Genomic DNA, 25,165 nt, shown 5'->3' with positions numbered 1-25,165 from the left:
GTGCCAAAGCGCTCCTTGTACAAAATGTGTAAAAAGCAGTTTCTGGTGTGACTCTACTTCTCCCCCCACCAATGGCTCTGGGTACTCATTTTATAGATGGGGAAACTGAGGCACCACGATAGCTATTGTACCAAAGGTTACATAGTGCAGTGCTTGTCAGGAGTTGCCCTTCTTTGCCTGGCCCAGGTTGAAGGTGAGGGGAGAGAAACGCTGATGGGACCGTGGGGCAGGTGTGCTTGGTGTCTTCCCCAATCCTGGAATCGGAGTGAAGGTGCTCAGGGCGGGACCACCGCCTAAGTGGGAAACATCTCGGACGCTTTTGAAAGTCTGGAAGGGAAAAAGTCTGGGAGAGGCGAAGACTCCACTGCCAGGTTGGGCGGTGGGTAGAAGAAAGGCCGGTGCTGCTGAGGAGGAGGCCTGATTTGGAGGCCTAGTCAGAGACCTCGCTATAGTAATACTTGTGCGCGGCCGGGGTCGTCTTCCAGCCAGCTGCCCGGAACTCGATGATCTCCAGCAGCAGCAGCTGGGCCAGGGAGCTGAGGCCGGTTGGGAGCAGGAAGCCATCCCGGATCAGGACAAAGAGCTCATCCATGCGCTGCCCATTCATCTTCTCCAGCTGCTCTCCGACCCGGTGCAGCTGCAGCACCAGGCAGTCCACCTGCAGGGGGCAGCAGGAGGTGACCCCGGGCAGGGCCCTCCATCACACAGAGCAGCTATTTACTGAGCGCTCGCGGTGCACCAGGCACCGGGCTTGGCCCTGTACACGTGTTTGCCCTCTTCATCCTCACCCCACCCAGTGGGCGCTGTCCACGTCTTACATGAAAAGAAGCAAGTTCAGAGACTTGCTTAAGGTCTCTCACCTGGGCCAAGCTGGACTCAGGCCCTGTTTCCAAACTGCTTCTGAACCCCCCTTTCCTACCCCCTACCCCCAACCCTGGAGTGGTTTTGGGGTCATCTGTATCCACAGCTGGCTGACGCTCTCACCAGTCCTACCATAGGTTGGCTTTCCTACTCAAAACCTCTGAGCCGGGAGGTTTGGGCTGCACTCTGTTCTGGATAGACTCCAGGCCTAGCAGCTTGCCCTGTAACTGTGACAGGCCTTAAATGCCCCCACCAGGCTCCTCCCCAGCAAGTGATGCCCTCGGAAGTCTCCACGAACAGTGGGCAGGCATTCTGCGTTAAGCCAGAGGCAGCCCACCTCCACAGCCTTCTGTGCTAGGGCCACCCACCTCCTCCTCCTTGCTCAGACTGTCGGGCTGGGCCAGCCGGAAGAGGCAGTCGTAGACGGGGTTCACCAGGGCCATCATGGGCATGTTGTTCACCTACGGGGGGAGAGCGTGGGCCAGAGCCCGGCTTAGTGGCACAGGAGACAGGCCGTCTGTGCCGCACAGGATGTGGCTGGCAGGGCCTCACCCTCAGGTAGTCAAAGATGTTGCAGATAAAGGTGACGTAGCAGACCCAGCCCTGCAGGGAGCGGGCTCGAAGCTGCTCCCGAGCCTGGTACTCCTGCTGCAGCCGGTTGAGGAGTCCGCGGCGGAAGACACTCTGGCCTGCTTGCTTGCTCTCTGCCTGTGAGCCAGGGAAAGGGTGGTGAAGGGCAGTCACTGGGCCGTCGCAACTCCACCCAAGCTTCCAAGGCCGAGGACCCTGCTGTCCTCCTCTCTCGCCTCTGAGGCCAGCCCTTTGCATCTCTGCCCTGCTGGCCAGGCCTCTGCCCACTCCTGAAGCACCTTCCTCAAAGCGTCCCCTTCTCTACCAGCCCCACCCAACCTGAATGATGGCGTAGCACATGCGTCCTGCTTCCTTGCTGAATACACAGTCCTGCAGAGAATGGTCCACAATCACATTGGCCACTTTCTCCAAGTCCACGGCACCTGGATCTAGGGTAAAGACAGGTGGGGAGTCTAGAGCTGCTTAATTATCACGTTTGCCTCCACCTGCTTCCAAAGGAGTCAAGATATTCACAGAAGAGCAGTCCCATTATACGCTTCCATTTAAAGAGACCAGGAAACAGAGAGGAAACTACACACAGGAGCAGCTGCAGCCGTGAGCCTCCTGATGGCCCAATCAGAAGAAACAGGGAGGGTTGTGTGGCTGTTAGAGAATCAAAGAATGCTCGTTTTTTTAGGACACGTCTTTTCCTAGCCCTAGGCTGAGGCTGGAACACGGAATGCCAATGCCTTTGACAGCCATTTCACGGAAGAAAAGTGTTCTTATAATACACACACATGAACCCCTGACAAGAGCCGGCCAGGCAGGGCCTCCCCACAGACTCAGCTTGGCACGTGATGGGCACTGCTAATCGTTAGCTGAGTCAAACTTCTGTCCTGAAAGTGCTGCAAGAAGGCACTGGTCCAGGACAATTACTGTAGCTCCCCTGCCGAGCAGAACACTCCATCCTCTGTCCCACGTCAGGCAGCTCTGCACATTCAAGAGAGCTGGCTGCAGCAACGCACAAACCAGGTCCAGCGTAAGGACTTAAGGGGCAGGAATTGTGTTCTCTGGGCCTCACTCTCCTCTCATGGGCACCTAAACTTTAAAAAAAGGCTTTACAATCCGAGGGGGTGACTCTGATTCATACTGCCAAATACTGGCCTAAATGTAGCTTGTCTTCCAGTTCCAGAATTACGTTGCTGACTCCTATTCTGAGAAAGTGAAGGGAGAGGGCTGGGCAACGCCGGGCGAAGGCTCGGTACTCCAGGCCTGGCCCCTTGGCCCCTCCTCTGTGGCTCTGGGCCCAGGCTCAGGGGGCTCCGCATGCTCACCTTTGAGGGCTGTCTTCAGCAGCTGCTGTGTCGCTGCATCAAAAGACTGCATTTTATACTCCTCTCTCCTGGGCTCCCCCATGACCATCCAGCTGCAGCAGCTCTTTCCGAGGTTGGGACTAATGACAGCACCTGGAGAGGAGAGGCAGCAGGAGAGGCCTCAGGTGTGGCGCACGGGGCCAGGGCTCCTAGCTCTCCCGGCCCGTGGCAGGACTGGCCAGTGCTTGAGACAGGTGCTCCTGGGCAGTCCATGGCATTCAGTGGTTGGCTGGGTGCCCGCCAAGCTTGGCTTCTGGTGGAGACTGGGCACCAGCCAGGCACCTGCTGCTCAATTAAAGAACCCCTGTAGCTTCTGGGATTACACAAGAGTAAAGAGATGAAGGGTGAATGCGTCTACCCTCCAGTCCCAGCAGCAGGCAGGGTTTTTCTCAGCTGACACCAAGGGGTGGGGTGAGGGTGGATATGTGGATATTAAACACTTCCCCTGCCTATATATAAGCCGACCTGGAAGCTGCTGGTCCAGCATGGCTCCTGGCGAATGAGAGGGCTAGGGTCTCCACGCTTCGGACAGCTCTGTCCCAGCAGGGGTCCAAGCCCCTCTCTGCAACCCTCTCCCTCCCTTTAGTCAGAGTCCTCGGCCCAGAAATCCCACTCCTCCTGCCCTCGGGGTGGGGCCGGCCAGAGGGCTGGGTGCAGAAGCGTCTCTGCTGCCCTGACTCCCCTCGTCCTGGCCAGCTTCTCCCCGGGACAGACTAATTAAACTGGCCTCTCGAGTGGCAGAAACTCGGCCCTGCCCGCTCAGGACTCCCTGAGAGTCCTGAGCTCCATTCTGGATCCTTCCTTAAGGAGGGGAGCGAGGTGACGTGTCCCCCAGAGGTGGTCCCCTTTGGAGTCCCCTCTCCGCACTCGGTGCCTCCCCCATGGCCAAAGGAGAGGACCTTAGGGGTCTCCAGACCTGGGCAGCTTCCCGAACGCCCTTCCCGTGGGCTGGAGAGTTGGCGGGAGCGCCGGGACCCACCTGCCGCGCCGGCGCCACGCCCGCGTGCCCGAAGGCCGCTCGAGGGGCATGCCGTGCGCGCCGCGCCTCCGCGGCGCTGCTGGCGCCTCGCCGCCGCTTAGGTCATTTCCTAGCGCGGTGGCGCGGCGGGACCCGGGGCGGCGGGGCGACGGGGCGGGGCCTGGGGCCGCCTCGCCAGCGCCTCCTGCCGGAGCCCCGACGTCGCTGCCCTCGCGGCCCGGCCAGGCCTGCCCGAAGGTTCCTGGCACGGGGCCGCGCAGAACGCCCGCGACACTGCTTCCACCGCCCCTGTCCGCTCCTCACCCGGCTCTCCCACGGGCTATCCGGGACCACACCGGCTCCTCGGTACTGGGGTGGACCTGCTCCTCAGCCCGCATTAAGCCCTGGGTCTTGAGCGCTAACACTATCCCTCTCCCCGCCCCACGCTAGAGCTCAGGTTAAAACGGGGTCAGGGGACTGGCCCGGCCGCGCGGCGTGGGAGGGGCCTGCGGAGGGCGTGGTCCGCAGCCGGGCAGCGGGAGGGAGAAAGGTGGGAGGGCAGAGAAGAGGGCTGGAGGGGCAGGACCTAACAGGTGGTGGCCGTGTGCTCCCCACTCCCACCCCCTCCCCCCAAAGCCGAGAAGGCAGGGAGGTCGTAAGGGCTTTGAGGATCAAGTCCCACTAAGCCGCTCTCCTACTCCAAGTACAAACGATATTGGTAAAATAAGTTGAAAATCAATGGGCCAGCCCAAGAGAAAGGATCCCAGTTGCCAACTTGCGGCGCCCAAGGTGTTGGGAGCGACCCTGAGGTTGAGCAAGCCCCTGGCCCAGTCCGTCTTGGTCGGGACAAGACACTCCAGGGAAGTGTCTTGTCCCTGGAGGGACAAGGGGGTGAGGCGCGGGCCCAGCAGCCCAGACAGGGCCACCTCTGAGGTCAGCCCTGGGTTGCAGGAGAGCATACAGAAGAGGTTGGAAAAGAACCGTCTCGTCCCATCACTTAGACGAGAAGGAAGTGCTGACGGCGGTCTCCTGTATCCAAAGCTCGCTCCTCCTGTTCTAAGAGCTGCCAAAGCGGTCACCAGAAAATGAACGAGGAAGACAATCCCAGCTGCAGCAAAAGAAACCAGTGAGTGGGAGAGCTGAAGAGAACAAAGTTTACTTCGGTGGAATTTCACAAAAAATACATCCAGGCAGCTGCAAGCCTTGCCTGCCAAAAAGCCTGTGGGTGTGGGAGCCCTCCAGCCACAGGTGAACCTTCTTAATCAGCGCCCAAGAGCAGGGAGGCTTCAGGATTATGGGGACCAGACACATCACAAAGCCCCAGACCAGGGACGAAACAGTAATGGTGAGAAAGGGCCCAGGATCCATGGGGACCGAGAGCCATGACACCCACCCAAGACCTGCTCAAAGGCTGGAGCCGGGGCTGAGGCGAGGTCAGGCTCTAAGTCCTGCACGGGGCTCCCCCTGCACAGCCAACCTCTCAGGCCAGGCTCCCCTGGGGTGGAAAGTGGTGGGTGTGTTCTGTGGATTTTCCTCCTCTCATACCCCTAACCGGGCCTCGATGGGTGTCTGTCGTGGGGTCCTGTGCCCTGACAACTCCCGGAGCACCAACTGTGCATGCAGCAGGCTGCCTGCACAACCCCCTCTTCCCGGGACCACAGAGGACGCACACGGCACCACGCCAGACCCAGCAGGAGCGCCCTGAGCGGGCAGCAGGTGCTCACTGGCCCAGCTGTAAGCTCCCACCCACCCAGGAGGGCTAGCCCAGCCCACAGGGAAAGAGGAGTGACCCCAGTAGACGGGAAAAGGGCTGCTGCCTTTACCGGCGCCCCCTCCCCGTCAGCACATCCCCCCACTGCCTGTGGGGCTGCTGGGGTCTGCTTTCCCTAGAGGCCCACGGGCTGCGACCAGCCTGTCCAGGGAGAGAACAGCCCGAGTGGTGCCTTTATAGACATGAAGATCTGAGCAGGGTGGAGTTTATAAAGTGACTGATTCAGCTGGGATTCTTCCCCCAGAGCTAGAAGCAAAGCTGCCTGAGGAATGCAACTGCTGAGAAAAGTAGAGTTTAGGGAAGGCAGGGATCCCTTCCCTCATACTTGGGGAGAAGGGATGTGATTTGGAAGGGAAGATGGAGGAGTCAGATAAGGAATGTGTTTTTAGTTTTAATGTCTATTAAATAATTGGTGGGAGTAAGAACCCAGGTGTGGGGACCAGACCCCTGTAAAGGACTGACCCCAGCCTCACACTCAAGCTGCGGCCCACCCAGACGCAGGAGAGTTCTTTGGGCAGCCGGAGCGAAGGCGTGCCGGAGGGCAGCTGTTGTCCTGAGTGTGCGCCACACAGAGGAGAAACGTCCAGCCCCTTCTGACTGGCGGGGCTAGGTCCCCGCAGACCAAGTCCTGCGTTCGCCCCGTGCTCTCCCGTGGAGAACACCCTTTGCCCTTCTGGTGGAATCCAGGCTGCTGCCGACGGCTCTTCATGCCCAGGACAGCTGGCCTGGAGGGAGGGGCCGGGCAACACCTCTCAGTGCAACACGGGATGGTAGACCAAGCGTTCTTCACGAGGGCCCCTCCAGGGAAGGACTCAGGCCACCCTTCCTGCCCTCGAGGCTAGCTGTCTGCCTTCTTCACGTGGTGGAAGAGGTTACAGAAGAGCTCGTACCAGAAGAACACAAAGCCGGTGGAGAGGGCAGCCTTCAGCAGGCTGGGGGCCAAGCCTTTGAAGCAGCCCTGTGCACCCTCCTCTCGCAGCACCTGCCTGGCGCAATCCAGGAGGCCCTTGTAGCTTCGCACCTGGGGAGAGGAAGGTTCTCCAGTTGAGGAGAGAGGAGGTGATGGCAACATGGGTGTGAGCTCTGTTCTTTTGTCAACACAGAGCCTGGCACGTTCCAGCACCCAATAAATACTTGCTGGACAAAGGAATGAATGCAAAAAAGACAGAATAAGTTAACCTCATTCTTTCTCTTCCAACTGGGCTAATTCAGACTTAACAGATGAAGTGCCCGGAAATCAGCACTGGACAGAGCTCCTTCCTGCCCTGGAGGCTCCACTGACAGTGGCTCTTAAGGACCCAGAGAGAGCTCTGGACCCTCTTCCCAGGGGTGCCTCTGACTGTGCGCCCATCCCTCCTGGTCCCCCTTGGGCAGTAGATCTGAACCGGCCCCTCGTTAGCTCTGAGCCTGACCAGCGGCGCCAGCCTGGCCACCTCCAGTTGACCACAAACTGCTGCTAGACCCGTGTCCCCAGGGCACGGCTCTACTCAAGCCTCGCTCCCCTCCCAGAGCTCCAGTAACTCCCGATGATGATGATGACAATGATATTACAAAGAATCAAGTCCAAGCCCCACGGCGTGGTGTTCGGGGCGTTTCACCATTTGGCCTCAACTTCCCTCCCTGATCTGCCTTTCCCCACTGGTCCAGCCTCAGTGCCCGCACACCTCCAGCCATACCTGCTCACGCTAAAGCTCTGTGAGGAGCAGGGCCTCCCTTCTCTGTCTTGAGCTCTCACCAACTCTCCCTATCCAAATTCAAACCATCTTTTCAATACAAGTTGGTAAAAGGAAGAAGGAGGTTATAAAACCTTGTGTGTAACCCCATTTTTGTTAAACATATGTTTATTTATGTAAAGGAATAAAACTACAACGTGGATGGACCTAGGTGGCGTTATGCTTAATGAAATAAGTCAGAGAAAGACAAACAGTGTATGTTATCACTTTTATGCGGAATCTTAAAAATAAAACAAATGAATGGGGCTTCCCTGGTGGTGCAGTGGTTAAGAATCCGCCTGCCAATGCAGGGGACATGGGTTCGAGCCCTGGTCCGGGAAGATCCCACATGCCGCGGAGCAACTAAACCCGTGCGCCACCACTACTGAGCCTGCGCTCTAGAGCCCGCGAGCCACAACTACTGAGCCCATGTGCCACAACTACTGAAGCCTGTGTGCCTAGAGCCCGTGCTCCACAAGAGAAGCCACCGCAGTGAGAAGCCCACACACCACAATGAAGAGTAGCCCCTGCTCACTGCAACTGGAGAAAACTGGCGTGCAGCAACAAAGACCCAATGCAGACAAATATAAATAAATAAATAAATAACAAAACAAAACAAAAAAACAAATGAATGAATATAACAAAACAGAAACAGACTCACAGACATAGACAACAAACTAATGGTTACCAGTGGGGATAGGGAAGGGGGCAGGGGCAAGATAAGGGTAGGGAATTAAGAGGTACGAACTAGTATGCAAAAAATAAATAAGCAACAAGCATATATTGTACAGCACAGGGAAATATAGCCATTATTTTATAATAACTTTAAATGGAATAAAATCTATAAAAATATTGAATCACTATGTTGTACACCTGAAACTAACATAATATTATAAATCAAGTATACTTCAATAAAAGAAAGAAAGGAAGGAAGGAAGGAAGAAAGAAAGACTACAGGGACTTCCCTGGTGGTCCAGTGGTTAAGACTGCGCTTCTACTGCAGGGGGCGCGGGTTCGATCCCTGGTCGGGGAATTAAGATCCCACATGCCGCGTGGCCAAAAATGAAATAAAAATAAAAACGTTTAAAAAAAAGAATCTTTAAAAAAAGAAAGACTACAGCTAAAGGTTCTGTGTGATTATCTCTGTGTGGGTGGTGATGGATTTATTTATTTACTTACTTTAATAAATTTATTTATTTATTTTTGGTTGCATTGGGTCTTTGTTGCTGTGCTCGGGTTTTCTCTCGTTGTGGCGAGCGGGGACGACTCTTTGTTGCGGTACAGATCAAACCTGGGCCCTGGCAGTGAAAGCACCGTGCCCTAACCACTGGACCACCAGGTAATTCCTCTGAATGCTTTTTAAGAGCAGGCACTATGAGTGTGCCTTCTCCTGGGTCTTTAAACAGTGTCCAGTACACACAGGGCTTTGCTTGTGGCTTCGCTTGTGCTCAGGGGTCCCCAGTGTGAAATAAAATTCATATTTTATGGCAAGACAAGAAAAATTTAAACATAAAAATTCTTCTCTGCCCTTTGGCCTCCTCTCTCTCCACACTGTGCATTGTGCATTGACCAAACCCTCTCCCAGGAATACCTGCTCAACCATAGAGAGCAACATTCTCCCAGCATCAACAAGACAACGCCTTAAAAAGATAACATTCCTCCTTGATCTTGTAAGGGGTCACATGACCCACCACGATGTTGCTTAGAATTGGATTCTGTGAACTGTCAATAATACGTCATTTGGGGCTTCCTTGGTGGCAGTGGTTAAGAGTCCGCCTGCCAATGCAGGGGACACGGGTTCGAGCCCTGGTCCGGGAAGATCCCACATGCCGCGGAGCAACTAAGCCCGTGCACCACAATTACTGAGCCTAGGCTCTAGAGCCCGCAAGCCGCAACTACCGAGCCCACGTGCCACAACTACTGAAGCCTGTGCACCTAGAGCCCATGCTCCGCAACAAGAGAAGCCACCACAATGAGAAGCCCGCGCACCGCAACGAAAAGTAGCCCCCGCCTGCCCCAACTAGAGAAAGCCCGTGTGCAGCAACGAAGACCCAATGCAGCAAAAAATAAATAAATAAATAAATAAATAAATTTATCTTAAAAAAAGTAATAATATGTCATTTGGGGCTTCCCTGGTGGCACAGTGTTAAGAATCCACCTGCTAATGCAGGGGACATGGGTTCAAGCCCTGGTCTGGAAAGATCCCACATGCCGCAGAGCAGCTAAGTCCATGTGCCACAACTACTGAGCCTGAGCTCTAGAGCCCGTGAGCCACAACTAATGATCCTGCCTGCCACAACTACTGAAGCCTAGAGCGCATGCTCCACATGTGTGAAGCATGCCTAGAGCCTGTGCTCCACAACAAGAGAAGCCACTGCAATGAGAAGCCTGCGCACCACGACAAAGGGTAGCCCCCACTCACTGCAACTAGAGGAAGACCCAACACAGCCAAAAAAACCCCCCAAAAACGTCATTTGATGCACAGCCCTTTGTCTCAAAAAACTTATATAAACTGTGTCTTAACTTCTAGCAGGTGGAATAGTTCTCAGAGCTTTCTGAGATGCTCTTCCCGGGTTATAATCCTCAAATTTGGCTGGAATAAAATTTTCCAATTCTTTCTTAGATCAACTGATTAATTTTTCATCAACACCGGGGACATGCAGGGGCTGAGAGGGCTATGGGGGCGAAAGCTGCCCAATGGACAGGAGCTGACCCAGTTCCTTCACGTGCCCAGTGAGGGGCTGGAATCAGAGCTCTCTGCAGAGGGACATCTCACCTGGCCAAAGGAGGCTCGGGCCTGCTCAAACCCTCCAACCTGAAGCCGCTTCTTGAAGAGGTCCAGGGGATACGTGAGGGTCTTGCTGATGACTCCAGCTCCACTGCCACAAAGCAGGTTTTTGAAGTTTCCTGAACCAGAGAAGTGGGATGGAGGGGAAACATGAGAGAAATGCAATCTAGGGTAAACTTCAAGGTTATACAGTCTAATCCTCGACCAGAAAACCCAAACCTACAAGCATCCTCGATCTTGGAAGAATTTAATCCAGGAGCGAGAGAACCAGACACAACCTCAGGAAGAATGACAACAGACAGGGCTTCCCTGGTGGCGCAGTGGTTAAGAATCTGCCTGCCAATTCAGGGGACATGGGTTCGGGCCCTGGTCCGGGAGGATCCCACGTGCCGCAGAGCAACTAAGCCCATGAGCCACAACTACTGAGCCTGTGCTCTAGAGCCCACGAGCTACAACTACTGAGCCCACGTGCCACAACTACTGAAGCCCATGTGCCTAGAGCCCGTGCTCTACAACAAAGAGAAGCCACTGCAATGAGAAGCCTGCGCACCGCAAGGAAGGGTAGCCCCCGCTCGCCTCAACTAGAGAAAGCCCGCACGCAACAACGAAGACACAACACAGCCATAAATAAATAAATAAATATTTTTAAAAAAGAACCAACGCAGCCAAAAAGTTAAAAAAAAAGAATCTGCCTGCCAATGCAGGGGACACAGTTTCAAGCCCGTGTCTGGGAAGATCCCACATGCCACGGAGCACCTAAGCCCGTGCGCCACAACTACTGAGCCTGCGCTCTAGAGCCCGCGAACCACAACTACTGAAGCCCGCACACCTAGAGCCCGTGCTCTGCAACAAGAGAAGCCACCGCAGTGAGACGCCCGCGCACCGCAACAAAGAGTAGCCCTCGCTCTCTGCAACTAGAGAAAGCCTGCACGCAGCAACGAAGACCCAACACAGCCAAAACTAAATAAATAAAAATTTTTAAAAAAGGAACGACAATGGACTGCTGATTGGACAGGCTGGTGGCAGAAGGGGTGTGCGCCTTTAACAGTAATCACCCCAGCTGGAGGCAGTAATGGCCTGCAGGCTCTGCCCTGCGACTCAGTTCAAGGCTTGGGAGGGAACAGGATGCCCATCCCCCTCCCCAGAGTCCCCAAACGAAAACCAAACCAAACACATAAGCAAAACCAGGCTGTTTGCAAGTTGGACCTTTGACAAAAATGAAAACCATGACCAGTAGTTGGAAATAACAGTGGCAAGAGACGAAAGAAATAAAGTCATCTGTGAGTGAACGGATTTGTTTTGTTGGCTGTATTACAGAGCTGTGGGTTCAGAGATCTGTGGTGTCTTAGCTTCTGCAGGAAAACTTTATTTCCTACCTGATTCAGAAAGAGATGCTATGGCTTGGGAGTGGGGCGGAGTGGGACCCAGATTCCCTTTCCCATGAGGCCGGTCTCACCGTTTTTCTTTCCTTCGGCTGGCATGGCCCACTCATACGCGTGCTTCAAGGAGCTGTAGAAGGAGAACTGGAACCCAGCGTAGGGGAAGATGGCGATCAAGGTGGGGTTCAAGCCTTTGTAGAAGACCAAGGGGCCTTCGGTCCTGTACATGGTCACCACGGCGTTTCGCAGGGTTTTATAGACCTGGACACCACACATGCAATGATGAGTGACATCGTTTCAGCCTGAGAACCCAGCCCACCAGCTGTATTTCCCCTTGTCCAGAAACCAGCTACTAGGAGCATTACTTCTCCTGCCAGGAGAACAAAGAAAATGCTGGACAAAAATTCCAAGGGTGGGACTGTCTGGCAGCTCCCCTTCTAGCTATTTACACGACTGAGATATGCCAAGGAGTGCACAAAAGTATGCGGAACAGCAAAAGGTGTGAAGTCCACCCTTGGGGGATCGGTTATATAAATTATGGCACACCTGTTCAAAAGAACATAGTGTAGCAATTACAACAGGAAGATGCAATCTAGATGATCGATAGGGAAGACTCCCCCAAATATACAGTTAAGTGAACCCAGCAGGACATGAAGAGCAGGCATAGTGTCTGTGGAGGAAACAAACTGTATGCAGAGACTATGCCCCACAAGGATACACAAGAAAGGAGGAACAGTAACATTATTGCCGCCACAGCGGGAAACAGGGGGACAGGGGAGGGATGGGGAAAGAGGGAGATTCACTATGACCATTTTATGCTATCTGGATTTTTTTGTCATATGCATATACTTAACCTTTCTGAAACCATCAACAGGTGATCTTTATGCACGAAGAGCCACTGATTTTTTAGTACACTTCTATTTGGCATATATTCTTTGCAGTGGACCAGAGGGGCTGAATCTGCCTGGCTGTGGGTGCGGGAAGCACTGCACTGACAAGAGGGTGACCGAGGGGAAGTCTGTACTGAGCAGGGACAGTACACACTTGGCTCCCAGATGCTGGCAGCCACATCGAAGGCTTTCGCCCTGGGGACTTGCATGAAAGGGCCAGGCCTCAGAGGAAGGCCATCGGGCAACAAGCTGCCCACGTGCCAGAGTGCCACTCTGCTTTCTGTGTGCTCTCTTAACACCAAGCGTCACCAGACATTTGAGGAAAGCCTCCCCCGAAACAGAGGCCAAAATGATTGATGAGGGGCAGGAGAAGTCACTTGAAAGGAAGAGACCGTATAGATACAGCAGAAGAAAACTACAGCAAAAAGAAACCACCCACAAAATTTTAACTAGTATCCTGAGACCCCAGAGAAGGCATCACCTTCATGATAAAAGCAGAGGGTCAGGGCTTCCCTGGTGGCGCAGCAGTTGAGAGTCTGCCTGCCGATGCAGGGGACACGGGTTCGTGCCCTGGTCCGGGAAGATCCCACATGCCGCGGAGCGGCTGGGCCCGTGAGCCATGGCCGCTGAGCCTGCGTGTCCGGAGCCTGTGCTCCGCAGCGGGAGAGGCCGCAACAGTGAGAGGCCCGTATACCGCAAAAAAAAAAAAAAAAGGAGCCAGCTACTCACAGGCACCCCACAGACACATCTCCAATGCATCTACCAAGTGAAGGGAGCCAACTCAAACGACTACACAGGGCATAATTCCATTTATGTAACATTCTGGAAAAGGCAGAACTTCAGACAGAAAACAGACCAGTGGTTACTGAAGGCTGGAGGTGGGGAGGGACAAACTACAAAGGACAGGAGGAAATCAGGGGGTGACGGAACTTCTGTTTTCTATCTTGATTGTGGTTACGTGACTGTACGCATTTGTCAAAAGTCACAGAACTGCTAAAAAGAGTGGATTTTACTGGGCAAGTTATGCTTTAATAAACCTGACTAAAACAAACCAACCAAAGACAGTTCTTAGGAACCAACATATGTTGGCAGACATTATTTAAACTCAATAGAGGGCCCAAATGATAAAAGTAAGGAAACCTCCCAGAATGGTAAATAAAAGATAAGTCAATCAGAGGATCAATCCAGGATGTCTAGTGTCCAACTGACATGAATTCCAGAAAGAAAAAGAAAAAAAGAGGGCAGGCAATTGTGAATAAATAATTCATGACCATTTTCCAGGCATGAAGAACATGTGTCCAGACTAAAGGGCCCAGGAAGTGCCCATCACAATGAATGAAAGAGACCCGCCCTGGGGCACTCCACTGGTAAATTTCTAGAATGCCAGGGATCAAGAAAAGATCCTGAGGGACTTCCCTGGTGGTCCAGTGGTTAAGACTCCACGCTTCCACTGCAGGGGGTGTGGGTTCGAGCCCTGGTTGGAGAACCAAGATCCCACGTGCCGCATGGTGGGGCCACAGAAAACTTTAAAAAAAAAAAAAAAATCCTGAAAGTTCCCAAGAGGGCGAAGTGGATGCCTTCATCTAAAGGGTTAGTCATCAGGATGGTTCCGGATGCCTCTTCAGCAATACTGAGAGCTACCTAGAATTCTACACCCAGATCATCAGTTAAGTGCAAGGGGAAAATAAAGGCATTTTCTATCAGGCTTCTGTAAGGAAGCTATACCTCAGGATGTGCTCCACAAAATGAGGGACTAATCAAGAAAGAGGAGACATGGGCTCCTACGTGAGAATTCCTAAGAGAATAGCTGGCCATAGTCCTGGAGCAAACAGTCTAGATCGAAGCCATAGGGTGAAGGGTTCAAGGGTGGGGGGCTCTAGGAGGGGCTCCATAAAAACATGGGACTGATGACCACAGGCTCACCCTATCGGGAGATTGTTTGAAAGTGAATTTGTGATAAGCATGTAGAAAGCGAAACAAATAAAATACAAAGCAATTGCCAACTTCAGGAAAGACAAAAATACAAAAGAAAACATAATCATAATATATTTTGAGGCTCAGCAGAAACATTTACATAATCATAACAGCATAAACACTGAGTACTGATTTAGCCAAAAATCTATTAATCAGTTGTACTGCACTCAGGTGAGGAAGCACAAGCACACCCAAGGGTGATGGTAAAAGAGTTAAATCCTCATCTTCCATAGTAGTAGTCAGTAGTTAATGTCTATAATTTAAAACTGAGAAGGAAAGGAAGAAAGAGAAAGAGCATGTTACTTTGAATTAGGAAGTAAATTACGGAAGCACACAAATATTAAAAGTGGTTGCCTCTGGGGAATAGAATCAGGGGGGCGGCTAGTGTTTTTTCATTATAGTTCCTGAAGAACTATCTGTCTTTTTAACCTTTATACACTTTATAGGTTATTTATTTATTTATTTATTTATTTATTTATGGCTGTGTTTGGTCTTCGTTGCTGTGCGCGGGCTTTCTCTAGTTGCGGCGAGTGGGGGCTACTCTTCACTGCGGTGCGCGGGCTTCTCATTGCGGGCTCCTCTTGTTGCGGAGCACGGGCTGTAGGCGAGCGGGCTTCAGTAGTTGTGGTGCACGGGCTCAGTAGTTGTGGCTCGCGGGCTCTAGAGAGCAGGCTCAGTAGTTGCGGCGCACGAGCTCAGTTGCTCCATGGCATGTGGGATCTTCCCGGACCAGCGCTCGAACCCGTGTCCCCTGCATTGGCAGGTGGATTCTTAACCGCTGCGCCACCAGGGAAGTCCAGATTATTGATTTTTTAAGAAATGTGAGGATTTACACTATGGATGCTACTAGTCTAAAGAAGGTGGAGAGTTTTGCAATTTTTAAATAAATCTTTTCCCCTCACTTTCACACACAATTTTCCAGCCATTCCAGAATCTAGAATCCAACATCTCAATTGGCTAAGCCTAAGAAGAAGTATGCTATTCTTTTCTTAATGATGTTTTCCCTTTTTGCTTCTCATAGACTTGTACTAAAGGTTGGAAGGTAACAGAAGAGGATCATAGCACACGCAGAACAGGGAACCTGAAGGACTGTCACCAGCCATTCTCTTCATCCCAGCAGCCACCATGTTGCTGAGGTCTGTCCCCTCTATAAACATCCTTCCCCTCCATTTCTCTACTCCGTTCCTGGGACCCCTCATCTCATTTCTCCACCAGGGCAGTCACCCCAAACCTCTATTTTCCACTGCAGTGTCACACAGAGTGACCCAGCTCTCATGCCCCAGTCGTTTTCTTCTAGAATGTTCCTGGGGCACTTTGCATTTCTGAACCAAAAAATTTATCAGAATGTCTCCTAAACAAAAGAGGTCCCCCAACCCAGGATCTCCACCCCAGGCAACACAAAAAACTGGCACAGCTGAAACCACAGTTATTCTTAGCTGGTCCCAGATCAAATTCTTAAGCAAAACGTCACTCCCCATCAACAGTATCCTAGGCTATTCTTATGTATGTCCAAGAAACAGAGATTACGGTGGGCGGAGGGGGGATGGGGCATCTATTTGAGGGTTTAATCCCTTGCTTTCGCTCAGTCAGTTCTTCCTTGAGTCTGACTCAATGATCCCATTTCCTCCAATCCATTCTTTCTGGAAACCAAAACCTCCCTCCCAATAATACAGCGATCGAATCTCAAGTCTCACTTTCCCAGATGCCTTCCCCGTCCCGATTTGGTATTTGCTCTGTTTCCCCTGCAGGTTCTGTGTCCCCCGTGAGGTTGTGAGCACCTTGCCTGGTGCCAAGCACCATCACGGGTTTCAGGAACAGGCTGAAGGATGGCCTGAAAACCCCAGGTCCCCCCGGCTTTGTTCCCTCTAAGGAAAACAGCCCCCACCCTGGGACGCCCTTCGTATCTTGGGCGCCCCTTCTCTGGCCTGGCCACTCACCCTGGGCTCACCCTGCGCTGCAAAGCGGGTGCGTAGCACGTCCACAGGATGTACGGCGAGGGTGGCCACACAGGCAGACAGGCCGCCGCACACAAAATGCACGGAGAAGTCTCGGGCGTCGCGCACGCTGGCCCTGTGCACCAGCTCGGTGAGCACTTCAAACGACAAAAACTGCAAGAGTGTGTGACAGTGTCATGGAAAACACCCCCCGAATGCACCCGTGACCCAGGCGGGGCCTTATCCTAGGGACCAGGAGATACTCTTCTTGAGTAGGGTCAGAATACAATAAACGTGTAACTGTGCAAAGCTCAGATGCCCTTTCATACTCTGAGCAGAGCCAAATACCCAAGGGTTAAGAAAATATATGAGAAAATTTTTATATCAGAAAATTCTACTTGGGGGACCTCCCTGGTGATCCAGTGGCTAAGATTCCGCACTCCCAGTGCAGGGAGCCCAGGTTCAACCCCTAGTCAGGGAACTAGATCCCACATGCTGCAACTAAAAAAAAAAGATCCTGCATGCTGCAACTAAGACCCCGACGCACCAAATAAATAAATAAATATTTAAAAAAAAAAAAAGGCTTCCCTGGTGGCGCAGCGGGAATTCCCTGGTAAAAAAAGGGAATTCCCTGGTAGTCCAGTGGTTAGGACTTGGTGTTCTCACTGTCGTGGCCCCGGGTTCAATCCCTGGTGGGGGAACCACGATCCCACAAGCTGCATGGCGAGGCCAAAAAAAAAAAAAAAAAAGAATAAAAAAGAAAATTCTACTCATCACTTAGTTTTCTGAGAACTGGGAAAAGATGGCCATTATCTGACTCTAGGCTGGGGACCCCTTTAATGCAGCTGGCAGCGGCCCTGTTTGAGAAACATTCTGCCCTGGAGCTGAAATTCTGTTGGGAGAATTCCACATATTCCATATTCTGTGGTATAAGCCCTCCTTGGGCTCAGATCCTTCTCCAGCCAACTCAAGATGGCTCGGGGTCCTGAGAGCACATGTTGCTGCATTTACCCATCAGGATGCAGCACGTGTGTGCTGGGCGCAGGGATGGCGCGGCAGGTGCGTGTGACCTGAGCAATCACTGTGATGTCATACGTAAAGCAGGCAGGGACTGCTCTGCCACTTTCTAGCTAGTGACGTTGGTTGGACTCATTACTTAAGCTCTCTCTGCCTCAGTCTTCTCATCTGTAAAATAAGGATGACAACAGAACCTACCAGAGGACTGTTGTAAGGTGTCAGATGTGAAGTGCTTCACCCGGGGCCTGGCCCCCTATGAGCACTGTGCGGGGTTGGCTATTTCCATCACCACTACTGTACGGCTACAGACTAGATGCCATGGGGTAAACTGGCGCTCAGCTGAACAAACTCATGAGCAAGAGTCAGGAAGCCTGGATCCTAATCCTAGCCTCACCACCTACAAGCTCTGTGGCCTCAGGCAGCTCACTCAACCTCTCTGCGACCCACACAACACCTGCTCCACCTCCTCACAGCGCTGTTAGGAAGTTCAAAGGATGCACAGACGTGAATAATGCTATTTTGAAAAATGAAAAGCATTTGTATTGCCATTTGCTAAGCCCCTCTGGGCTGGGTGTCAAGACAGTGTCCTAGGTGCAGCACCTCATATTCAGTGGGTGCTAAGTCTCCAGGGTTGGGGGACGTGGGGAAGGGGATGCCTGTAGTACAGCTCAGTCTGACTATGTCTTCAATTTGTCAGGTAGTTTCTCAGCCAAGATGAGTGAGCAGTGCGTGACCGCCTCCTGCTGCCCTACCCCGGGCAGCCCAGGTACACGCCTCACCACCCTGGGCTCCCCCATTGGGCAATGTGACCCCAGGGGCCTGGCCGCTTCCCCTGCCACCTACTTGGACAGCTCCATAGCCTATGGAGAGAAGCTGGGCTGGGATGTGTCCTTTCCAGAATGCTGTTGGGCCCTCCTCTTGCAAAATCTGTCTCCCAGCCTGCAGGATCCCGTGGTATTTCGCGTTGGGGTCACTGCGAGAAAGGCGCTCAATCTGAAGCTAGGAATCAAGATGAGAATGGTCAGGATGATGGCGGGGGGTGGGGGGCGAGGAGGAATTTCAGAGAAGGTAACAAAGGCAACAAGGTGCTTCTCCTTGACAAAACTGCAAGCTCTAGGAACTGCTTTGGCAAAAAAGGGTGAACTTGTCCTCTGGCCCGTTACACAGAAAAAGGGGAAAAGGGTACCTGGAAACGGATCTTGATGACATCCAAGGGGCTGATCAGCACCCGAGTGACAAGTCCAGACACAGACCCAGCCACGGCCACCTCGAGATTGGAGACATTCCTGCCGTCTGCTCTGGGGTCATAGCCCACCATCCCTGCCTGTGGCCCATACAATGTCCATCAGCTTCAGGCTAAATGCAAGAGACAGGAGTAAATACCAGAGCAAGGTCTTAGGGCCCCGGCTCACACATCACTCCTCAGAGCATCCTCCCGGACTAGCCCCCCAGAGCAGCGCCCACATCCCTTTTCTCTCCTTATCCTTTTTTATTCTTCTTTAGAGCATTTATATACCAGACATTGATTCCATACTTTTGTTTCTTGTCTCTCTCCCCCATTAGAATTCGAGCCCATGAAAACAGGGCGTTGGTCTCATTCATCCATCCCTGTAACTCCAGTGCCCGGAAGAGAGCCCACCACAGTAACTGCTCATTAATATTTGCTGATGGAGTGAATGAACAGGCTTGGTAGGAAACAGTTCACTTCCAGAGATCAGCTGGCTTTCCAAGACACCTGGTTTTATGGCCAGCTCCTGACTGAGGCGAAATCCCAGGCTGCGTTAGCGTGAGGGCAGAGCCTCAAGCTGAGCGCAGAGGGGGAACCTCAGACACACGGACTCCAGGAACGGGGCCTGGGATTCTCTAACAAGCCGCCATGATCCAAAGGGCCCTGAGCCCTTCAGCATCTCCCTTCGCCATTCTTTGCACACACCGCAGGCCCGCCCACAGCAGTGGAGCGGAGTTACGCTGCAAAATGATACAGGTCCAACTCTTCAACCTCACCCTGGACCACGGTTCAGTCTCTTCAGCCAGGGTGGGCTCAGTGCTTCTGAGCAGTTCCTAGAAAATGCTGTTTATGTTCCTATCTACCGGCCCATCCCTGGACCTACTGTTCCCATGTCTGAAATGCAGCCTCACTCTTCCCTAGACTGGTTCCTCTCACCTTCCAGGGCTCAGCTAAAGAGCATGCCCTCCAGAAGATGTACTCATGTCCTTTCTAGCATTCACAGCACTTGTTAAGGTGCTGTCCTCCCCGCCCACAGGTGGTAGGCTCCATATAGGTAGAGACAGCCTTGTTACAGTGGTATCTCCAGAGACCAGCACGGTGCCTGGCATGCCCCAAAGTCTCTAAAAACAATGACTGAATAAATGATTAAAAACCAAGTAACTGGGACTTCCCTGGCGGTGCAGTGGTTAAGTCTCCACGCTTCCACTGCAGGGGGCACGTTCGATCCCTGGTTGGGGAACTAAGATCCCGCATGCCATGCAGTATGGCCAAAAAAACCCAAAAATCTACTTCCATTTTTATCTAGAGCCGACCTCAACACTAATGACATTTTAGAATGAAGAATTCTTTGTAGCTGGGGGCTGTCCTGAGCACTGTAGGATGTTTAGCAGTACCCCTGGTCTCTACCCGCCAGATGCCAGTATCCCCACGCTCCCCTTGTGACAATCAAAAATGTCTCCAGACATTGACAAATGCCTCCTGGGGTTCAAAACTGCCCCTGATTGAGAACCACTGTTCTAGAGAAATACTAGAATGTGTGTGTAAGATGTCATGCATTGCGTCACTACTTATAAAACTGGATATAATGCAAATGATTATAAATAAGAGGGACAGACACGAAGTCACCTCCATGCAATAGGACACCATGCAGCCATTAAAAGAAAGAGCGACTTCCCTGGTGGCGCAGTGGTTAAGAATCCACCTGCCAATGCAGGGGACACAGGTTTGACCCCTGGGCGGGGAAGATCTCACATGATGCGGAGCCCATGCGTCACAACTACTGAGCCTGAGCTCTAGAGTCCTCAAGCCACAACTACTGAAGCCTGTGTGCCCTAGAGCCCACGTGTCATAACTACTGAGCCCACATGCTGCGACTACTGAAGCCTGCGCACCTAGAGCCTGTGCTCCACAACAAGAAAAGACACAGCAATGAGAAGCCTGCGCACCGTAACGAAGAGTAGCCCCCGCTTGCCACAATAGAGAAAGTCCGCGTGCAGCAACGAAGACCCAACACAGTTAAAAATAAAAAAAGATTAAAAAAAAAAAGAATGAGCCAGAGCTAAACACACACTGGAAAAGACGTCCACAATTGACTAAAACGTGAAAAAAGCAGGTTTCAGACTGTATGTCTAGTGTAACCCCACTTTTGCAAAAGAAAAACAGCAAGACCTACATACGCCCTCAACAGTCATATAAAGCATAGCAGGAAAGTCTATAAGGACACACACATCAACAGGTTGGTAAGGTTACCTTTGGGGGTAGGGTTGGCAAGGGAAGAGGGAAGGCAGATCTCCTCCCCCCTACTTTATTTTTTTTTCCATGCCTCGTGGCATGTGGGATCTTAGTTCCCCAACCAGGGATAGAACCCGGGCCCCCTGCAGTGGAAGCACCGCGTCCTAACCACCAGACCACCAGGAAATTCCCTCCCTTTTTCTTTACACAATTCTACGTTGCTTGAATTCATTATGGCCCCCCAAACCCCAATTAAAAGTAAACATAAAATGATTTTCGAAGAGACCTCAGAATTAACCTAGTTCTTGAATACCTTTAGTAACAGGGAAATCAGGGCCCACACAGTGACACCTTCACCCCATTGTTTCGTTTTCTCCTCTCACCTTCCCTGGAACTCTGTCCGCACCAATCCCTCAGCCCCAAGCCCTCACTTTTCTGAAACTACCAAAATAGCACTCCAATCCATCCTTAAAATTAACAAGACATTTCCATGGGGTTCGATCAGCAAAGTATTGTAAAATAACATTTATTGAAAGTCTAATGGGGGAATTCCCTGGCGGTCCAGTGGTTAGACTCGGCACTTTCACTGCTGGGGCCTTGGTTCGATCACTGGTCAGGGAACTAAGATCCTGCAAACCACACAGCATAGCCATAAAAAAAAGAGAGAGAGAAAAAAGTCTAATGGTATGAAATCTCCCGACTCCTGCCAGGAATTTGCCCATTCTCCCCAGACTTCTCCCCAGTAGTTCCCCAGTAACTTCTCCGCAGACCCTCAAAGGAGGAGATCTCGACTTTCCCATCAACTTCTCTGTGACATTAACTCAAGCTGCTACTCCCCAGGCACCTGTGAGGAGCAGTTTAAACGTGAGGCAGGTGACTGAGAGGCAAAGCCTCTCCGGAGGTTGCCCAGAGACTGTTCAGGTCACACTGAGCAGTGTCAGATCCCTACTGTCAGGGAGGGAAGGAGGCACTTCTACAAATAAGCAGCTCTGCATAGCTGGACATAACCTTAAACCTCAGATCAAGAAGCCTGAGTCAAAATTCTGTCTCTCTCGGGCTTCCCAGGTGGCACAGTGGTTGAAGAGTCCGCCTGCCGATGCAGGGGACACGGGTTCGAGCCCCAGTCCGGGAGGATCCCACATGCCGCGGAGCGGCTGGGCCCGTGAGCCATGGCCGCTGAGCCTGCGCGTCCGGATCCTGTGGCCCGCAACGGGAGAGGCCACAACAGTGAGAGGCCCGCGTACCGCCAAAAAAAAAAATCCTGTCTTGTCTCTCTCATGTACCTTGGGCAGCTTTTTCTTCTGGAAAATGAGAATGATGGCGGCCCTGCCTAGCTGGATTCCTGGGAGGATCACACGAGATACTACTATATGTGATAAGCTCTGTCAAAAAGGTAAAAGTCTTTATACACGTGAAAGGTCTTGTTAAATATAATTCAGTAGTGGCCTTACTTTTTCTGCTTGTTCAAAATTTCCTTCTTGTACCAAAAAACCATCTAAAGAGACAAAATAAACATGAAATATGATTATATGCATGATATAATAAAGTACCCAGAAGATGGGGGCCGCTGGTGTGAGTGGCAGGGCGTCTGGGGTGTGTGTGTATGAGTCTGCCGTGCCACCGCTGTTTTTACTGCGTAAGTCCCTGGTGTTCAGGTATGCAGGTGCCCCGCGGTGAGCCTGTGTGCCCGTGAGCCCACGTGCTCAGCTGAGGGTCTCTGCAGATGTCTCCGCGTGTGGACACAAGTGTCCACGTGTGCTCCAGGGCGTGTTTTTTCTCCCCGAGTCCGAGAAAACGCCCACAAGGTGGGCACCCGCATGTATAGGTGCCCCGGGTGTGTCCAGGGTTTTGCTTCCTGCGTCCCTGAAGATGCTTCTCAGATCAGACGCGACACGTGTGGGTACAGTCCCCGCCCCCGCGTAAGTACCTGCGCGTGTAGGCGCCCCCGGGCAGCGGGGGTGCAGCTCCCCGAGCTGAGTGCCAGGAGGGCGGAGAAAGAGGTCACTCACCCGGCTCCAAAGGCGCGGCCCGATTCCCCGAACTCTTCTCTCCCTCCCTCCTCACGCAGTCTAACGGCAAAACTTCACTGCGCTTGGCAGTAACTGACGGGCTTGTGGGCCAATCACCGCGCAGCTTCCGACAGACGCTAGACCAACGGTTGTACAGTAGTCACCCGACCAACGCCTATTGCAAGGGGTTGCTGGGTAATGTAGTCCTCCGCTACTGAGGCCGTCCCCTTACGAGGCGCAGAGCCTCCTGGGAGATGTAGTCCCTCGGCGCGCGTATGCGCACATGTTACCCATGCGTTGAAAGGAGGAGGGTCCCGAAGCCAGGCTGCGCCGTTGGAGGTAGCCGCGCTGAGTGGCGTGTGCCTTGGATCAGATTGCTGGCGGGCGGAAGTTTAGGGCGCGCTGAACGTGACCCTCTTTCCTCAAAACTTTCATAGTTCCAGTACCCGGATCACCTAAACTTGGAAAAGATGGCGGGAAGTTTAGCAAAATCCTGGAGGGCGTGGGGGAAAGAATAGATGAATTTTTAAGACCAGAACGACGACGGCAAAAATACAGAGGTTTTATTTCCCCCTAGGGTTTATTATGCATAACTCTCATTATAAGATAATATAAAAATATATAGACACATTACAGAAAATGTAGAAATGAAGGGGGAAATGACTCATCCTACCGCTCTCACGCAAGTAGTATCAGCGTTTTGCAGGACAGTCTTCCCGATTTTTAAACTGCATTTTTCATATTACTGCAATCATTTTGACGCACAATTTAAAAACATTTTATTAGGCTTCCCTGGTGGCGCAGTGGTTGAGAGTCCACCTGCCGATGCAGGGGACGCGGATTCGTGCCCCGGTCCGCGAAGATCCCACATGCCGCGGAGCGGCTGGGCCCATGAGCCATGGCCGCTGAGCCTGCGCGTCCGGAGCCTGTGCTCCGCAGCGGGAGAGGCCACAACAGTGAGAGGCCCGCGTACCGCAAAAAAAAAAAACATTTTTATTGAACATTTTAAAAACGTTTCAGGGACTTCTCTGGCAGTCCAGTGGTTAAGACTCCGTACGTCTACTTCAAGGGACGTGGGTTTGGTCCCTGGTTGGGGAACTAAGATCCATGTGATGCGGCACATAAATAAGTAAAGAAGTAAATAAATAAATAAAACGTTTCATACTATACAAAAGTAGAGAGAATAGCCTGATGAACCACCATATAGTCATTACTCAACTTCAACAATTGACCAACTCCTGGTCAGTCTTGTTTTTCTCCATACCCGCACCTAAGTGACACTGTTACTGAGTCCAAGCTCATCATGGTCCTGCTTGCCACAGGACAGGCCAATAAATTGAGAGAACAGTTGTTGGGGCAAAGAATAGCAACTTTATTAGGAAAGCCAGCAGACTGAGGAGATGGTGGACTCGTGTCCCAAAGAACAATCTTGCCTCAGTTAGAATTCAGGCTTCTTTTATACTACAGTCAAACATTCCTGGTTCCAGTCAGCCTCCAGAGGGGATGTGTTGATTTCTTCCTTCCTGTAGTCATTCACAGGTGGGCCTGGGCAGGATGTTTCCTGTGAGCTAAACAAAGGTATTTTAGCTTAAAGCTTATTACTTGGGAGGCAGGGTTCCCAGAGGTGGGCCATTATGTATAATTTAAGCTTATAGGCAACATCTCTTTAGTGATTAACTTGTAGCAAAAGCAATAGAATATAAAGGTTAAAGTGAAAGAAACAGATCTAATATGGAGTCAGATTTGTTCTTCCCTATTACAGCACCCCCCCAACATTATTTTGAAATAAATACCAGATGTGATTTCACCAGTAAGCATTTCACAGTGTATTTTTATATTTATTTATTTGTTTGTTTGTTTTGCGGTATGCAGGCCTCTCACTGTTGTGGCCTCTCCCGTTGCGGAGCACAGGCTCCGGACACGCAGGCTCAGCAGCCATGGCTCACGGGCCCAGCCGCTCTGCGGCATGTGGGATCTTCCCGGACCGGGGCACGAACCCGTGTCCCCTGCATCAGCAGGCGGACTCCCAAACACTGCGCCACCAGGGAAGCCCCACAGTGTATTTTTAAAAGACAAGCATTCCCCTTTTAAAACATATCCCCCAGACTATCACCCACCTCCAAAACAATAATTTCCTAATATTATCAAGTATCAAATTAGTGTTTACATTTACCTGATTGACCTATAAATGTCATTTTTCAAATACAGTTTGTCTGAATTGAGATCCAGACCATACACTGCAACTGGTTAATATATCTCTTAAGTCTTTAAAAAAAAAAAAAAGCTATGGTTTCCCTCTTCCTCTCTTTTTTGCTTGCAATTTCTTTCATTTCCTTTTTGTTTCATTTTTTTTAAATTTATTTATTTTATCTTTGGTGTTTGGTCTTTGTTGCTGCGTGTGGGCTTCCTCTAGTTACAGGAAGTGGGGGCTTCTCTTGTTGCAGACCACGGGCTCTAGGAGCTCGGGCT

General features: G+C 51.8%; 1 protein-coding gene across 20 annotated transcripts; it reads right to left on the bottom strand.

The window, feature by feature from the left end:
- Positions 1–430: 430 nt before the first annotated feature.
- MIF4GD (MIF4G domain containing) lies at positions 431–22,757 on the bottom strand (the record flags this gene model as incomplete). Of its 20 annotated transcripts, none has more annotated exons than XR_013825148.1 (9): positions 22,697–22,757; positions 18,414–18,583; positions 18,071–18,226; positions 16,214–16,384; positions 11,490–11,673; positions 10,022–10,152; positions 2,766–2,897; positions 1,771–1,880; positions 1,544–1,569 (listed from the first exon to the last, which is right to left on the bottom strand). XR_013825148.1 is itself a non-coding variant. In XM_079906150.1 (8 exons), the coding sequence occupies exons 2-7, from the start codon at positions 18,543–18,545 to the stop codon at positions 2,781–2,783; spliced, it is 891 nt and encodes a 296-aa protein (XP_079762276.1). In that variant the 5' UTR covers positions 18,546–18,583; positions 22,697–22,757. The 20 variants fall into 20 exon arrangements, 18 of the variants coding, with proteins under 18 accessions (XP_079762266.1, XP_079762267.1, XP_079762265.1 ...); XR_013825149.1 differs by lacking the exon at positions 1,544–1,569 and adding an exon at positions 6,424–6,554; XM_079906150.1 differs by lacking the exons at positions 1,544–1,569; positions 1,771–1,880 and adding an exon at positions 1,234–1,322.
- Between the last annotated feature and the right edge of the window lie 2,408 nt (positions 22,758–25,165).

This window comes from Stenella coeruleoalba, assembly GCF_951394435.1.
Source record: "Stenella coeruleoalba genome assembly, chromosome: 19".
In the NCBI taxonomy this organism is placed as follows: Eukaryota; Metazoa; Chordata; class Mammalia; order Artiodactyla; family Delphinidae; genus Stenella; species Stenella coeruleoalba.
This window is presented reverse-complemented; position numbering and strand designations above follow the sequence as displayed.